General features: G+C 39.4%; 1 protein-coding gene across 6 annotated transcripts in view; it reads left to right on the top strand.

The window, feature by feature from the left end:
• Rhau (ATP-dependent RNA helicase Rhau) overlaps positions 1–18,402 on the top strand; it is an 80,774-nt gene that overhangs the window by 24,649 nt on the left and 37,723 nt on the right. For all 6 annotated transcript variants that reach the window (XM_083132228.1, XM_083132227.1, XM_083132223.1 and 3 more), the window contains 2 exons: positions 2,825–3,020; positions 6,032–6,206. In XM_083132228.1, the coding sequence (XP_082988354.1) occupies positions 2,825–3,020; positions 6,032–6,206 (371 nt within the window). The remainder of the gene's footprint in view (positions 1–2,824; positions 3,021–6,031; positions 6,207–18,402) is intronic.

Raw genomic sequence — 18,402 nt, 5'->3', positions numbered from 1 at the left:
GTACTTGAGAAAGTTGATAACACTGCTTCTGAACACGAGTCTGAAGTGCACACTCATAAAGTCAGAACACCAGTGACCACTGCTAATAGCCTTGTAATCAAGGGGTCCCGGGTTCGATACCCATTGGAGGCACATAGTGGTTCGGATCCCACTTTAAACTGTAGGTCCAGTCTCGATTGGCCTTACTGTGCACAAAGTAGACTTAAAACACCAAATCAAATCAAACCACTGCTAATAATCCTTCTTAAACACACAAGACAATAGATAATCCTTCTTAAACACACAAGACAATAGACACAAGTTTTTGACTCCCATCTCGGAGTCATCATCAGGGTGGTTAAGGGACCATTCTTCATCTCACAACCAGATCTGATGTAGTCGAAAACATGGACATACTTTTAAAATGTCTTGTATTGGGAGCCATCTAGTTGGTAGGGCATGTGACTGCCTCGCGGGAGATTCCCGGTGTTGGTTGTCTAATGTCGGATGCAAATTTGTCCCCGCATCAAGTGGCTCTGGGGTTCTCCTAGCCTCAAATCAGTGGATACCTGAGGGTATAAAGATGGCCAGATCATGGTGCTGATCACATCACCTCCAAAAATGGCCGCAATCAAGAATGTGTGGGGCTTTACCCCCATATCCTCTAAATGTGCTGTAATGGCACAGTTCCACATGTATAGGAAATCTTATCTTTACCTTGTGTGTTTTGATTTTAATTTTTTGTGTGGTTTTTTAACAAGAATATTGCTGGCACGTGACATAAGAAATTTTTTAATGTCATACTATTAACAATGTTGGTTTGAAAGTAGATTTTGATGAGATATTTTCACCTTACAGATATAGTTTGCACAGTGTCTTGTTTCCTAACAGCAGCCCTGAGTGTAGATGGGGTTAGTATGACTACTCACTAAAGATAACTGAAATTAGTATCATAGTTTGTCATATTTAATATTGAACCACTTGAACTACCCAAGAAATAGTTAAACTTAGGCAACACTCGTAATTAGCACACTACTGAAAACATATTGTTAATCAGTTATTTCCGTAACATATTACAATCTTTTGCTATCTGACGGTGGCAGATGATACTTATGAAATGAAAGTTTCAATCAAAATTATCCATGGAATATTTTTGTGTGGCAACAGGAAGCATTGAAAAAAGTAAAGGGTGTTCCGTATAGGACACTGAATTCGAATCGAGTGGTATTGTGTTGTTTCGAGGTTAGTAGACCTGTTTTTACCAATTTGGCATGTGTTGTCATTCCAGTTAATGTAGCCTCATTTGTTTTGATTCGTTTGACTCCGAAAATCCTCGAATAATCCAGGAGCGTGAAATCCATCCATCCACTGAGAACAACCGTGTGGTGTGGGTTTTGGCAGGTGGAGTGTGATCTTACACCCTGTGATTTCTTCTGATGGGGGGTTGTGAAATCACAGGTGTACGCCAAGAAACCACGAACCCTTTTGGAACTGAAGGCGGAAATCATACGGGTGATTGGCAGCATCAGGACACACATCTGCGAGAGGGTTATCATTCAATAATGTTGTGGAGTGTATAAATGCATGCAGACTCAGTAGGGGTGGACATGAGATGTTACTGCTTACATGTATGTGAAATATAACTATTTCCATGGTATTTTCCCTATTTTTATTTAATTTTCTAATTTGGCATCCTATACAGAACACCCTATAGTTCTCATTTATCTGCTTGCTTGTGAACTGTTTTTGTCATGTTGTAGAAAATCATCATCCTGGCTACAGCTTATTGGTTGATATTACACTTCTGTCCACGGAAGCATTAACTGGGTCACAATTCTCGTGTTTATGTACACTGACTATCCTTTCTGGTTTCCAGGAATGAATTTGACGAAATTTAAAAAAATAATGTTAAAATTATGTTCATTTCATCAAGGTATTTGCTATGATTTTTGTAAACTTAGTTGGCAAAGTCCTTCAGCACAAAGAACAATGTAGATGACTGCAAGATGATAATTTGTGAATGCTTGTACAATAGTCAAGAGAAAGATATACATGAAATCAAAGACTGAATAATCTGATATCTATGGTTTTTTCATGAATTTGTGTGGGTTGGCTGATGTCCTCCCTATGCCTTCCCGTTCCTATTGGTATTTGGGCACATTCTCATTCAAGCTGCACTCAATTCATTGACTCTCTCCGGTTTTTGTACTGTAAACTTTGTCTTTTATGTATCCCTATACAAAAAGTTTAGTGGCATAAGGTCTGGTGAATGCCGAGTGCATTCTACCGAACCTCTTCGTCCAATCTATCTGTTTGGCACATCTTGCCAAGTCCAATCACAAAACTGCAATCTCTGGTTCGGATCATCTGCACTGAAAGCATGGACTCTTCTCAGAATGTAACACTTCCACTGCCAGTTCTGCAAGTTGCAATGGGCGTTTGATTTTGAAATTCCTATCTCACAACTTGTTACTGAACAGATTTTCTTGTTGTGGTGATATGTTTCCATCAACTCTTCTTGCTTTGTGGGGATCGTCGGTGCCTGTGGTTTTCCAGAAATTTTCTTGTTGACATTCTGACAACATTCGTAAGTCATGTAGGTGGATCTGTTTGTGGAACTCTCTCCTAAACTGTTTTTGTGCATCAGCTGCATTTTCAAACCTCCAGTAGCACTTTAGGATAAGCTTCCTTTGTTGAAGACTTAGTCTGGCTTCACCCATTGTTTCAAAGGGACTAAAACTGAAAATATATGAAAATTATGTGAGTTATTAGCTGTTAAAGTGTGTATACATTTTTGTTACACCCTGAATATACTTCTCACACAATCCTTATCTCTACCTCATAGGATGTGGCAAGACAACGCAAGTAGCACAGTTCATCTTGGATGATTACATTAAGAAGAATAAGGCATCATTGTGCAGTATTGTGTGCACCCAGCCTCGGAGGATTAGTGCTATATCTGTTGCCGAACGTGTTGCAGAAGAAAGAGCAGAAGTTGTTGGATATGGAAATGATGTTGGCTACCAGATCAGACTTGAAAAGTAAGTTTAATGTGAAGTTCTTGTAATGGTTTTAAAATATTTTCCTAGTAAAATCTGTCGTACAATATACAGGGTGAGGCAGAAACAATTAGACAATTTAAATTTGGGACCATACCGACATCTTTGTAGGTGGCGTGATGAAACACACATCCCTGAGTAGAGTGCTTTAAAGCTTTAGACATTATACAATGTTTGCTGAAGAAATGTTCTTTAGAAACACTGACTCCGCTTTAACGCAACATGTGTTTCAATGACATTTTGACATCGGAAGGAATATACACTGACCACACCAGGAGGCCTCTTGCTGACAAATGGATGCAATACTCCTGAATTGTGTAACCCATTGAATATTGTTTGGAATCCCAAAGAAGCTTGTTAATATAATGCACCAGTGAAACAGAAAATAAAATTTGGGTGGGTATTAATGTGTCTGACAAATTTACAATTCATGATGGGTTAAAACAAGGAGCTGCATTATCTCCATTGCTTTTTAATTTTGCCTTAGAATATGCTGTTAGGAAGGTGAAAGAAACTAACGAAGGACTAAAATGAAACTGTGTGACTCAGTTGTTAGCGTATGCAGATGATGTAGACTTATTAGGGGATGATATAAATACAATTAAGAATAATGCTAAAATATTTTTCAAAGCAGCTAAAGAGATAGGTTTGAAAGTTAGCAAAGAGAAAACTAAATATACGTTTACAGCTCAAAACCAAGTGTTAAGTAATAATCAAAATCTAATTATTGATAACAACTCGTTTGAACCAGTTTCCAAATTCAAGTACTTAGGAATAATACTAACAAATGAAAATGATAATAAAGAGGAAATATAAAGCCTGGCTTAATTCAGGAAATGCATGTTACTTTTCTCTTCATAAACTTTTGTCTTCTTGTTTAATATCTAAGAAACTAAAAGTTAAAATATACAAAACAGTAATTTTGCCTGTATTATTATATGGATGCAAAACTTGTTCCCTTACATTGAAAGAGGAACATAAATTGAGAGTATTTGAAAACAAGATTCTTGAAAATCTTTGGACCTAAAAGGGATGAGGAGACAGGTGAGTGGAGAAGGTTACATAATTTAGAACTACATAAATAGAATGATTAAATCAAGAAGACTTAGGTGGGCAGGCCATGTGGCACGAATGGAAGAGGAAAGAAGAGTTTACAGGATTCTTGTTGGGATACCTGATGGTAAGAGACCTGTAGGAAGGCCAAGACAAAGATGGAGGGATAATGTTGAGGTGGACCTAAAGAAAATCGGTAGGGATAGGAAAGAGTATATAGATCTTGCTCAAGATAGGGACAGATGGAAGGTCTGTGTTGCTGCAGTCATGAACCTTCGGGTTTAAGAAGGCTAGAGAGTTAGTTAGTTAATTCAATATTGTTTGGCATGTCAGAACGTTTCCATTCCTTCCGATGTCAAAATGTCATTGAAACACATGTTGTGTTACAGTAATGGAGTCACTGTTTCTAAAGAATGTTTCTACAGCAAATGCTCAATGTTCTTCCGACCAACGCTGCATGACTACTGAAAGCTTTAAACTGCTCTACACAGGGATGTGTGTTTCACCACACCATCTATGAAGATGTTGGTATGGCTCCAAATTTAAATCTTATAATTTTTTGTACCCCACCCTGTAAAAAATGAAAAGAGATGATTTAAAGCAAATTGATAACTCAGTTCCAAGCTTTCTACCCTTTCTGAGGGTCAAAACATGCAGGTTTTCTTCCTTGATGGTAAACTTGAGAAAGGGTTTGAAGCTTGAAACTGAGTTTTAAATTTGCTTCGTTCTGTTTCTTTTAATATTCTGGCTTCAAGGTAAGTCTGATATTACCACAATTGTTCTCGCACACAGTGTAAGAAATTTTTTTAAAAGAAGTTTTGCTTCAGGTGTAAGAAGATGCTGTATGTAGAAGAGTGCATATTCTTTTGTGTACGAATATGAGAATAAAAATACAACAAATACACATTGCAAGTCTCAGGTGACTGTCAAGGGTATTATATTTTTGTCATCAGAATGAAAGAATGGAAATATCACTAGTATTTTGAGGCTTTGTATTATTGTTGTTAATACAGATTGTGTTACTGCCTTGTAATCAAGGGGTCTCAAGGTCAATCCTCAGTGCAGGCACCTTAGTATAAAATCTACATAAAAGAAACTTAACAATAAAAAAGAACTTGTTAGTATATATGTATTAAAATATTTTGTTTGATGTCCACATTATAATCATACAGGGTGGGCCATAGGAAATAGTACAAAAGAAATGCTCGATAAAAAATACGCACTTGCACTGGCCAATGATACATTGCAAACGAAATGGCATTCCTTTATGTATCTCTTGGGTACCACAGGTGGCATCTTTGCACTTTCCTTTGTGCAGGATTGCCATTTGTTATTGTACTATTTCCTGTTGACCAACCTGTATATGTGTAATTGTAAAGATCATTGGACATATTTACACAAGTTAATAATCACATTACAAAATTTCTAGGCTTCCCTGATGGCGTAGTGGTAACGTTGTCACCTTGTAATCAAGGGTTTCCAGGTTCGATACCGGGTGGAGGCACATAGTGGTTCTGCTCTCACTGTAAACTGTAGATTCAGTCGCGATTAGCCTATCTGTGCATAAAGTGGACTTAAAACACAAACTCAAAAGAAACATATATTACAAAATTTAAATTTCCAGACTGGTTTCGAATCCCAGCCTGCGTTTGTTTGTTCTTTCTGAGAGTCCCTTTATCAGTTTCATCATGCCATCACTTGTCCTCATTGTCGTGATTAGCCAGAAGTTGTATAATTTATACCATTTAAATATTGATAATAATAATTTATATTTCCTATAAAACAACATATTTGTTCATGTGTTTGTGTACATGCATGCACGCACGCTTGTATGTATGTATGCATGTTCAAATGCCCAAAGAGCTATTTTATATTAGCATCAATTACAATTTCTTAGCAGTCTACCTACTTCTAATACTTTTCCACTATCCATTTTACAGAAAACTGCCTCGCAAAAAAGGATCGATTCTCTATTGCACAACCGGAATCGTTCTGCAGTGGTTGCAGTCAGACCCTTTCCTCAAGGAGGTTTCACATCTAATTTTGGACGAAATCCATGAACGGGACATTTTGTGTGATTTTGTTCTCACTATCCTCAAAGACATATTGCCAAAGGTAATTTGTATGCATTGAAAGTAGCAGTGTCAATTTATAAATATAAGTCGTCCAATTAAAAATGATATTCTTGTATTAGCATTGTTGATTAAATACACAGAGCTTTGCATTGGCACTGGTACATGGCGTTGTATGTCAGGATGTGAGCTGTTATCATTGAAAAGTGTTGCTGTGCTGAGCAAATTGGCTACATATGGTTGTGACGTAGGTTTGTCCCAAGAAGGTCCAGCAAGCAGATATTCAATTTTTGATGGCAGAAGGTGTTAGGGGAGCCGAAGTTATTGTCACATGAAGGTTGTCCATGCAAATGAATATGTCATGGTATACATTAGAGTGTTGCAGGAAGAGCGTTTCGCTCTAGCGCCGAATAGTTTGCACGAACTACACTAGATAGTATACAGAATCGAGAGCTGCTTCGCTCGAATGCATAACGCTCGAACAGGCAAAACGAGTAGCACACACTCGAAGCTCAGTAGTACATGTATAACCGTAATTTATCTGTGGTAGCGGACCCTCAAATATGGATCATGAGGTGAAAGATGCCGTGAAATTGAGGGAAACAGTCATTATCTCCATGTTAACATGTAGTTTAGTCTATATTAACAATACAGTTATATATGAAAATAAAACAAATTATTTTTGGCTGAAACTGCCAGGATGGATATTTTACATATCTGTATCTACGATTATTGTCACGTTAAAATGATATTCCATTGTAAATGCTCAAGCGTGGGAGACGAACAAGTATGAGCGAGCGAAAGTGGTTGCATGCAGTACTTTAGAGTACAGTCTTCAGAAGGTGCAATGAATTTTGTAAAGGACTTGTGAGCATGGAGGGCAAGTACACACCATCATCAGGTAATCAATTGCTGCTGAGGACAACCTTGTGAGGGAAAATTGTTGAAGCACCACCTGTGTGTTTGCAGAAACATTGTCCATGAGTATGTAAATTGCTAATATCATTCTCCATCAAAGATTGAGATTACGGATGGCCAAATCCAAAAAAAAAGTTTATCTGGATATCGGATAGTTTTTCGGGTTATACGGATTATCCAGATATCTGATATAACGATATTCCGATTATCCGAAATGTCTGCATTAGCCGACAGTTTTATTGTTTGTCTGTTTTACAAGTTATCCACATATTCTTTTATTCGTCGTTTTTGTATTCCACTGTGTTACGTTCGCACCACTGTGGGGTGTGAGAGACTCGACACTATCTTAACAGACACACTCAGTGATAAGAATTGAGTTAATGACCCACAGCTCCTGTAGTCAGCAACATGAGAACTCCATCAGTCCACACTGGAACCATCTCAGTTGAGTAGAAGGAAAACTCGAACTATAGGATATGAATTTAACCAGTTTTTATTCTTGTAAGTTCATTTACAAACATATGGAAACTAGGAGCGCGAGACTGAGAAATCGGGTCCTTAAGAAACGTGATTATTGTTTCGATTTCTTTGATATCCGACTGAGATCATTCATGAGAACTTTGCTCAGTTTTACGGGGTGTGAGCGACTCAACAGTAGGCCTGATAACAGACCCACGCAAGAGTGGACATCAAGAAACCACTCTCCTTTACCATGAATTGTCATCGTATTTATACCGGATTTCTGTATTCTCGAACCCCTGACTAGTAGGTTATAAAGAGAAAATATTTTTTCATGTACATTATAATGTGCAGTATTTACAAAATTTGAGTTTGATAAATCATTCAAAAGATTTTGATACATCTTTTACTGTTAACAAATACTTATACAATGAAAAATATAAGATTTAAAACTTCCGCCATTAATTTATTACATAAAGGTTAGTACATCAACTTCTGAAATTTGATATGAGTTCATTCAATTACGTCATAATGTTTCATTTATTGGAACAATCAACTCTACTCTTTTTTTTTCATAACATCTCCTTTAATTTACAATCTTTAATTTTTAACCTTATACATTTTCTATTTCTTTCTTTTATAAATGTTGTACTAAATTTATCAAGATACGCAGGGCTTAACAACTATATGGATTTTCTACAAATTCTTCATCAAATCTCTACTATCCAGATTATTTTGGAAATCCAAATTATCTGGATATTCAGATAACTGAATTATCTGGATATCTGGATTATCCATTCCATCCGAAATGGATGTTGGATAATTTGAGATCTGGATATCCATTATCTGGATTTTGTGGCAAAGGTTTGTGTGCAGTGGGTCCCCAAGCATCTCAATGAAATGCAGTAGACTCTGTGCTTGGATGTTTGCCTGGAAAAGCTGCTTTGTTATCACACTTGGGGGGGGGGAGAGTAGTTTCTTTCGAAGATTGTGATTGCACATGAAACTTTGTGCTTCCACTTTGATCTGGCTACAAAACAGTTCAGTATGGAATGGCAACAATCCAACTCCCTACACTAGGGATGGATGATATTGGAAATTTGATATCGTGATATATCAAGAAAATATCATCACAGACAATAAGAAACTATATTTTTTTCTGTATCGTGATATTGGCGATATCATCTCCACGATATGTCACCAAATATTGTGACGATATTTTCCTTACACGAAATATATCTCTAAATATCATGATTATATATCACCAACGTGATTTATGTTGCCAAATATCGTGATGATATATTGCCAAAATATCATGTTGATATATCACGGACACAATATACGAGGGCAAATCAATAAGTCAGTTCCACGATTTTTTTTCACAGCAATTTATAGCAGTTCGTTACTTATTTTTCTACATATCCACCATCGATGGCCATGCATTTTCCCACCGTGACACCAATTTGGTTATGCCAGTGGCATAGAACGTCGTCGGCTGCTGCTGCAACTACTGTCGCATAGCCTGTTGCACTTCACGATCAGACGAGAAGTGCTGCCAAGACAATGCCTTCTTCATAGGCTCGAAGAGGTGATAATCAAAGGGTGCAAGATATGGATTGTATGGCAGATGTTCCATGACTTCCCAGCCGTGCCGAGCGATTTTTTCCTTGACTGCCATAGCAAAGTGTGGCCTTGCGTTGTCGTGAAGGAGGCGGACGTGGTCACTCTGTCACTTGTCATGCAAGGCACGGTGTAAGCATGGCAGTGTAGGACATTGGGTTGATTGTTCCGCCAGCAGGCATGAAATCAACCAGCAGTACCCCCAACATGTCCCGGAAGACAGTGACCATCACCGCTTCTCGTCCGTGACACTGTTGCGACCGGCCTTGAACCGCTGACACCAATTCCCAATAGCTTTGCGGCACAGGACGTCATCCCCATACATCAGCTTCATCCTCGCGTGAATCTCCACACCACGGAACTCTGCTCCTCGACAGTCAACGATGTCAGGCGGGTAGCCATGTTTGTCACTGCTGCCATCTGTGGAAGAGACAAAGGAATATTACAAAATCACTCATTATGACCTCGGGTCGGATGACATTTTCAGTACCCAAAAGTTCACCTTGGTGAGATTATCCAATCCTCTGCAAAAAAATTGTGAACCGACTTACTGATTTGCCCTCGTATATCACCATAATATCAAGTTGATATCGCCTAAACGATATTTTTTCAATATTGTGATATATTGTCTGGACAGTATATCGTCTGAACAATATATCACACAACACTACCCTACACTCATGCAAAGCATGCTTCTCCATGATAGCTAGAAAAGTGAGATGAGAATAGCCTGTTACTTTTGGATTTGATGTGGCAGTACTGTCAATTCAATCGTACACTGCAGTACATTAAACAAATTCAAAAAAGTCTTCAGGGCATGTAAGGGGTAACCTTCTGCTAAGGCACCCAAATGCCTACCTCACTTCCACGCAGTACACCCCTGTAATAGCTTTTTGCAGGCCAACGAGGCTCTGGCATCTGGACGTATGGCCAATATAATTCTCTGTAGGGCTGTGTGTGTGTGTATTGTCCCGTGTGTTGTCCTTATATGTGATGAGTGCCACTTTACAGCTTTTAACCCAGGTAAGGATATTTTAGTTATGGTAAAAGCTGATGCATCCACAATTTTCAATTCAATCAATCAATCAATTAAAAAGGCCTTCAAGAGTAAGTGACCCAGTATGTTGCGAAATGGGGTCATCCCGTTGCATGACAACACAAGTTCACATATTACAAGTGTGCCAAGATTTGGCTCTTGACCTCCCCTATAGCCCCTACCTGGCACTCCGTCACTACATATTGAGCCTGCTATAAAAAACTGTAGAGGGGCACCAGTTTTGTAACATTGCTGAGGTTCGGGATGTTTTTGAGGATTGGTTTCACTTTTCGCTCAGAATATCCACAGTCTAGTTATGCACTGGGACAAGGTGACTATGTGTAGCAGATATGTAGCCCTTGCACCACAATTACTTCCTTCATGTTCACAGAATTCCTACCAATAAACCATGACGAAAAAATAATTCTAATTTTCATTTGGATGACATGTACAGGGTGGCCCCCCAAAAAGGTAACCAAACACACAAGAAATGGTTCTACATTTCGGTTACCATTTTTGGCCCACCCTGTATATTAGAGCTGAATTCCTGCAGATCCCAATACATCAATATTTTTAGTGGAAAGTGCTGGTTGGAATTTAAGCACTGGTATTTACTGATATTTATCCTGTAGTCTGGTATTTTGTATGTCTGCAAAAATGCTATGTGACACTTTTATGCAGCCTTATAATCCTGGAAATTACACAAAAATCAAAATTGATATTACATTAGTATCATACAGGGTGTCCAAAAAAGTCACATAACTGAGACTTTGAATGTACTTAACTTTTGGCCAAAAAATATGTTCCGTACCTTGTGCTTTTGGAGCCAAGATGGCCGCCATTTTATTCTCTGAACACTAGTGCCTACTGAAAGTGAGGGAGTGAAGAGTCTGTGACGTGAGAAGCGACGCTGTACCAGAGATGTATTGCAGGTTGGCTGCAATTAATGTAGATGTTGCAACGAATACATCAGTTCGAGTAATTGAGTGTTTCATTTATGTGTATTAGTCTACCTACAGCACAATTACCTTCCTGGATATGCTACAAACAGCGGCCGAAACAAGAAAAGTGTCTTCTTGTTGGATGACGGGCGCGAACATGGTCCTCCTTGTGCCGGATGTTGGCAGCGATCAGCATTCGTTGTGTTGTGTTGAACTTTTGTGCTAGCGTGCATTCGTGAACTGTGAATAAATACATTGACATACTGTTTGCTACGTGTATCCAATTTCAGTGCACCTTTTGTAGTGCCAGGAAGTGTTTCGTGTGTGCATTGTAGTTTGGACAACAACAATCCGTACGCGACTCAATAAACATGGAAGCCATATCGGCAGCAAAGACTGTGCTCAAGCGAGAAGTTACTCGCCTTGAGAATAAAGTGAACGCGGGTTTACTGGACAATGTGACAATCGCGTTATCGGTAAACAAAGCCAAACAATTAACGGACGATTGTAAACAGTTATTATTAGACCTGGCTAGTGCGTGTGATGATGCAACTTTTGAGAGTTATGACGGTGAAATCGGTTGTATTCAAGACCGTTTGGATGCAACCATGTGCAGGCTTTGTTCGTTGCAGCAGCAACAGACTCAAGCTACGGTGACGTCATCGACAGAAGCACGAACAAGTGAAGTGCGTCTCCCGAAGCTCACGCTGCCTGTGTTCACGGGACAATTACAAGAGTGGCTTTCTTTCCGTGATTTGTTTATCGCGTCGGTGGACAAAAACAAACAGTTATCCAGTGCGCAAAAGCTACAGTATTTGAAAGCTTCGTTAAAGGGGCAACCTGCATTGCTTATCCAGTCCATGTCGGTGACTGATGATAACTATGCAGAGGCGTGGAACATTCTAAATTCGCGTTATCAAAACAAACGGGAAATTGTTATGGACACAATCAAGCGTTTAGTCAGGCAACCCAAAGTGCAACGTGAATCCGCAGCAGCCTTACGTAGCCTGCTAGACACAACTACCGAGTGTGTTCGCGTGTTGAAAGTGATGGACATTCCCATAGAACATTGGGATCCTATCCTAGTATTTCATGTGACAGAAAAAATGGACAGTGATACTAGACAACAATGGGAACTTTCATTAAAGACAACCGAGTTGCCTACATTTCAGGAGTTGAGTGACTTTCTTGATCAGCGTTCTCGTGCATTATCAGCTACAAATCTCAGTGCTCAGAGACTGAAGCAGTCGACTCACAATAGCTCCCAGTTCAAGGGTGTGTATCATGCAGTGTCGGATGATACCTGTGAAAAATGTAAACTGCATCATGCGCTATACAAGTGCAAAGACTTCAAAAGCCTTTCGGTGATGGACAGAATGAGATTTGTTAAAGAAAAGGGTTTGTGTTATAATTGCATTCAAAGTCATCATAGGGCATCGGTATGCGACTCACGGGCGTGCCGAGTTTGCAATAAAAAGCATCATACGTTGCTACACTATTATAGGCAGAGTGACTCTAGTGAAACAACAACTTCCCCCGAAGAAGTTTCTTCTCATGTGGCTGGAGAAGGAGACAAGGGACTAAAGCCAGTGTTGCTATCCACTGCAGTTGTTTATGTGCAGGGAAGAGATGGTGTTTATCAACCAGTTCGTGCGCTCCTAGACTGTGCCTCCGAGACTTCTTTTGTGACATCACGCTGTGTGCAAACGTTAGGTTTACGTCAGCATAAGGCAGACATCACTGTGAATGGAATTACAGCAACAGGCGTAGGTGTAGGCAGTGCAGTAGTGGATCTACAATTCCAACCCAGTAGCAGAAGGAAAACATTCACCACAAGGGCAATCGTACTTCCTAAAATAACAGGAAACATTCCCAGGGAACCTTTACCAGATTTCAGGAAGTGGACACATATTCAAGGACTGAAGTTGGCAGATCCAAGGTTTTATGTGATGGAACCGGTGGACATTTTACTTGGAGCAGATTTGTTTCCTTTTCTTATGCAAAGTGGCAAACGTGTTGGGCCAAAGGGAACACCTACTGCACTACGTACTGTTCTTGGTTGGATTCTTTGTGGCAGTGTGGACTTTCCCAAGGTAAGGGCAGTAACATCATTTCATGCATCTTGTAGTCTTGATAGTGCACTTCGCCAGTTCTGGGAGGTAGAGGAGGTCCCAAGGCAAATGCATCTGACATTAGAGGAGATACAATGTGAAGAGCACTTTTCGGTGACTCATGTTCGAGAAAACAACAAGTTCAGTGTGAGCCTTCCATTCAAGGAAGACAGTCCTCCCTTAGGATACTCTCGTGAAACAGCTGTGGCGAGATTACAGCAAATGGAACGGAAGTTTGCAAGGTCTCCTGTTTTTCATCAGAAGTACTCAGAATTCATGCATGAATATTTAGACTTGGGACATATGGAGCCTGTTCCTGCAAGTGAAGTGAAAAAGAAACCATGTGATAGTTTCTATTTACCGCATCATGCTGTAATCAATCCAAATTACACCAGTACACCTCTTCGTGTAGTTTTTGATGCCAGTTCAGTGACTTCAACAGGGATTAGTCTCAACGATAAGCTTCAAGTTGGGCCAAAACTGCAAGGTGATATCTTTCCATTGTTACTCAGGTTCAGGAAACATCAAATTCCTTTGTGTGCAGACATTTCCAAAATGTATAGACAAATATTGATTCATCCATCAGATACAGACTTTCAGCGAATAGTGTGGCGCGACAATCCTAAAGAATTGATAAGGGACTATAGGCTACTCACGGTGACGTATGGGACTTCCAGTGCACCTTATCTTGCAACAAAGTGTCTTCAGCAGTTAGCTATTGATGAAATGAATGCATTTCCATTAGCAGCCCCAGTGTTATTAAATGATTTTTATATTGACGATTTGGTATCTGGTGCCAGCAATGTGGAAACAGCTATCGAATTGCAGTCACAATTGATACAGTTACTAGCAAAGGGTGGTTTTGAGTTACGTAAATGGTCCTCTAGTGAGCCACAAGTGTTGACAGCAGTACCTGTAGAGTTGAGAGAAACTAATGTGCCTTTAGATATCCATTGCAGCGAACTTGTGAAAACGTTAGGTCTAAGGTGGCATCCTGGTGCTGACCACTTCACTTTTCTTGTGACTTTACCACCAAAACGTCACACATTGACGAAAAGACTATTGTTATCTGACATTGCAAAATTGTTTGATCCTCTTGGTTTCTTATCCCCAACAGTCATACAAGCAAAAATACTCATTCAAGAATTGTGGAAAGAAAAGTTGGGCTGGGATGAGGCATTATCCGTGGAAACATGCGAACTGTGGCTACATTTTTGTAGTGAACTTCCTGTACTGCAACAATTACAAATCAAACGTGCTATTGTATCTGCAAATGCTATTGCTTGTCAATTAGTGGGTTTCTGTGATGCTTCACAACAAGCATATTGTGCGGTAGTGTACCTTCGCTCAGTTTATGTCGATGGTCATGTTGAAGTGAGGTTGGTAGGAGCAAAGACTAAGGTGGCTCCAATCAAGCAAATGTCTCTACCAAGGCTAGAACTATCAGCGGCAGTTTTATTGACACGATTGCTCGTAGTAATCTCCAATGCACTATCCTACAAATTGGAAGATGCATGTGTGTGGACTGATTCTACCATTGTGCTTGCTTGGTTATCCTCAACACCAAGCAGGTGGAAAACATTTGTAGCAAATCGAGTGGCAGAAGTGCAGGAGAGTCTTCGTCGTGAACAATGGTCACACATCCTGGGAAAATCAAATCCTGCAGATCTTGCTACAAGAGGTATCAGTGCATCAGCCTTAGCTCAGTGTGAGTTATGGTGGGCGGGACCAGAGTTCTTACGAGCAACTTCATTGGCAACGTTTGATCATCATGAGACAAGCAACGAAATTTTGGAAGAAGTTACGAAAGAAGAGAAGAAGATCTCCATTACAGTTATGTACAGTACAGTAGAAGAAGATCTGATCAGCAGATATTCAAGCTTTTCTAAAATGCAGAGAATAATGGCATGGATCCAACGATTTGTATTCAATACTCGTCAGTCAGTGAATCAGAGAAGGCAAGGAGCATTGACAACTAAAGAGCTTATGACAGCAACAACCTCTCTTGTAAAACAAGCTCAGAAAAGTGAATTCTCAGCAGAATTACATTGTTTACAAGCTAAAATTCCTCTGCCAACAAAAAGCAGGTTATTGTGTTTGGCTCCCTTTGTTGATGAGGCAGGTGTCATTCGTGTTGGAGGGAGGCTACACAAAGCAAGAATAACAGTGGACCATAAACATCCAATGTTGCTACCTGCAAAGCACAACTTGACTCACTTATTAATTAAAAATGAACATTTACTTAATCTTCATGCTGGTCCTCAGTTAGTGTTGTCCTCATTGCAACGAAAATTCTGGATACTGAGAGGGCGAGATACAGTGCGTAACATTGTGAAGAAATGTGTAACTTGTCATCGCTTTTGTACACAAGCTGGGGAACAATTAATGGGTAGCTTACCAGAATCTAGAATCAATCCTTCTCGTCCATTTATAAACTGTGGTGTGGATTATGCAGGGCCCATACTGTTGAAGGAAATGGTTGGACGCTCTCGTAAGCAGTATAAGGGTTATATTGCCTTATTTGTTTGTTTCGCAACGAAAGCAGTTCATTTAGAAATAGTGAGCAGTGGTACTACAGAGACGTTTTTGGCTGCACTTCGGAGATTTGTATCTCGTCGTGGAAAACCCAGTAATATTTACAGTGATTGTGGAACAACGTTTGTTGGCGCTAATAGAGAGTTAAAGGAATTCATGAGATTGGCAAAACAACCAAAGCACAATGAAACTATTTCAAGTGCTCTAAGCAGCTTAGGCATCCAGTGGCATTTTAATGTTCCTCGTAATCCTCATGGAGGAGGCTTGTGGGAGAGTGGTGTCAAATCAGTTAAATACCACCTCAAAAGAGTTGTGGGGAATGCCCTACTTACCTTTGAGGAATTGTATACGGTATTAACACAAATAGAAGCATGTTTGAATTCCAGACCGTTAACTGCTCTATCCAGTGATCCCAATGACATGCAAGCACTTACTCCAGGCCATTTCTTAATAGGAAATGCATTGATAGCTACTCCAGATAGGGACTTTGCTACAATAAAAATGAACAGACTGTCGAAGTGGCAGCTCGTGCAAAGGCTGACACAGCATTTCTGGCGCAGATGGTGTAGGGATTATCTTTCTCAGTTACAACAACGTCCTAAGTGGAGAAGGGAGCAACGGAATCTACAGGCCGATGACTTGGTTGTGGTCAGAGATGATCAACTTGCACCTCAACAGTGGAGACTTGGCAGAGTAATCAACGTTCATCCAGGTGAAGATGGATTGGTTAGAGCAGCAACAGTGAGAACCAGTGAAGGAACCTACAAGAGGCCAGCAGTGAAGCTGTCCCTTTTACCAGTGAGTGAAGTTGAACACCAATGAGAAAGAACTTAAACTTTAAAATTTATGCATAAAAGGCAATCATTAGTTTGTTCAATTTCTTTTTAATTTTGTGTTGTCATTTTCAGTAGGAAATTTTGGGAAAATTGCATTCAATTTACATTTGTTCATCAAAAATGTGTTCTATATTGTGTATTTAGTAAATTGTTGAAATTAATCATTTCAAGGTGGGCGGTATGTTCCGTACCTTGTGCTTTTGGAGCCAAGATGGCCGCCATTTTATTCTCTGAACACTAGTGCCTACTGAAAGTGAGGGAGTGAAGAGTCTGTGACGTGAGAAGCGACGCTGTACCAGAGATGTATTGCAGGTTGGCTGCAATTAATGTAGATGTTGCAACGAATACATCAGTTCGAGTAATTGAGTGTTTCATTTATGTGTATTAGTCTACCTACAGCACAATTACCTTCCTGGATATGCTACAAACAGCGGCCGAAACAAGAAAAGTGTCTTCTTGTTGGATGACGGGCGCGAACAAATAATAAGAGACATGAAGCTTGCATTGGGCATTAACTCTGTCCATGTGGATATTTTTGAAACAAGTAAATCGTGCCCTACATGAACGTTCTGTGTGTGGAAAAAGTTACTAAGGTATAAAACGTTTTTATACGAAGTCGAAACAAACATGGTTAAAAGGCATCTAAGAACCTAACCTATCTATATTTTTGCATGATTGAATAACAGCCAAAAGTTGGGCACAATGGGTACTGCCCCCTGACATGACCAATGTTGCTAGTTCACTTGTAATAATAAAAAAAGGCCTTCCTGACGGTGTTGTGGTAACATTGTTGCCTTGTAACCAAGGGTTACCAGGTTCGATACCTGATGGAGGCACATAGTGGTTCGGATCCCACTGTGAACTGTAGGTCCAGTCTCGATTAGCCATACTGTGTACAAAGGTGACTAAATAAAAGTCATAATTAATTCCATAAATCATCTGTAATGCACAAAATGAGTAAAAATTTATCATCCTTTTATCAATTTGATAAATACCTACACAGACCATTCATCAATTTTTTTTGGAACCGACTCCACGACTGCCTTTTATCCATGTTTGTTTTTACTTCACGCAAAGACTTTTTTACATAGTAACTTTTATGCAATCCGAATGTTCATTTAGGGCATGATGTTCTTGATTAATATTTTAAAAATGCCCACATAGGCAGAGTTAAGTTATACGTTCAAAGTCTCTGTTGCATGACTTTTTGAACACCCTGTATAAAAATGTACTTTGTAATTAGAACTGCTATTTTAACATTGCAATGTAATTCTTGAATATTTCAAAAGCAAAATTCTCTAAAACTAGTGCATATAATTGAAGTGGAATTACATATTGATATTAATTGATATTTTGAAAACTTTCATTTGTTGTAATTTTCAAGTCTCTGTGTTTGTAAGAATTGCAAAGAGCATCATCATTGGTTCAAAGTGGTATGAACTAGCGAACTAGCTTGTAATCGGAACATACTATATTCCTTCTGTTTTGTATCACCATCATAAGCGGAGCTCTGGAGGGGCCAGGGCAGCCTGCCCCCCCCCCCAACTTAAAGAAGACTAAACAATAACACATGATTAAGTTCAGTTACTACATTTTTGTTATGAAGCCATACCACAAATCTTTACGTTTGGCATGATGGCATGTGCGTTAATTGCGCCGCAATAGACAATTTGATTTCTGTGTACAGTTTGAAGAAAGAAAAACGTAAAATGACTTTGTGTTGAGGCAACAGTTACTGCTGAGGCATCAAAAAACTTTGCAATTTAATTTTTCTAAAATTTCT

Source organism: Lepisma saccharinum, chromosome 12 (assembly GCF_977018435.1).
Source record: "Lepisma saccharinum chromosome 12, izLepSacc3.1, whole genome shotgun sequence".
In the NCBI taxonomy this organism is placed as follows: domain Eukaryota; kingdom Metazoa; phylum Arthropoda; class Insecta; order Zygentoma; family Lepismatidae; genus Lepisma; species Lepisma saccharinum.
The sequence above is the reverse complement of the archived record's forward strand: the minus strand, read 5'-3'. Positions and strand labels throughout refer to the sequence as shown.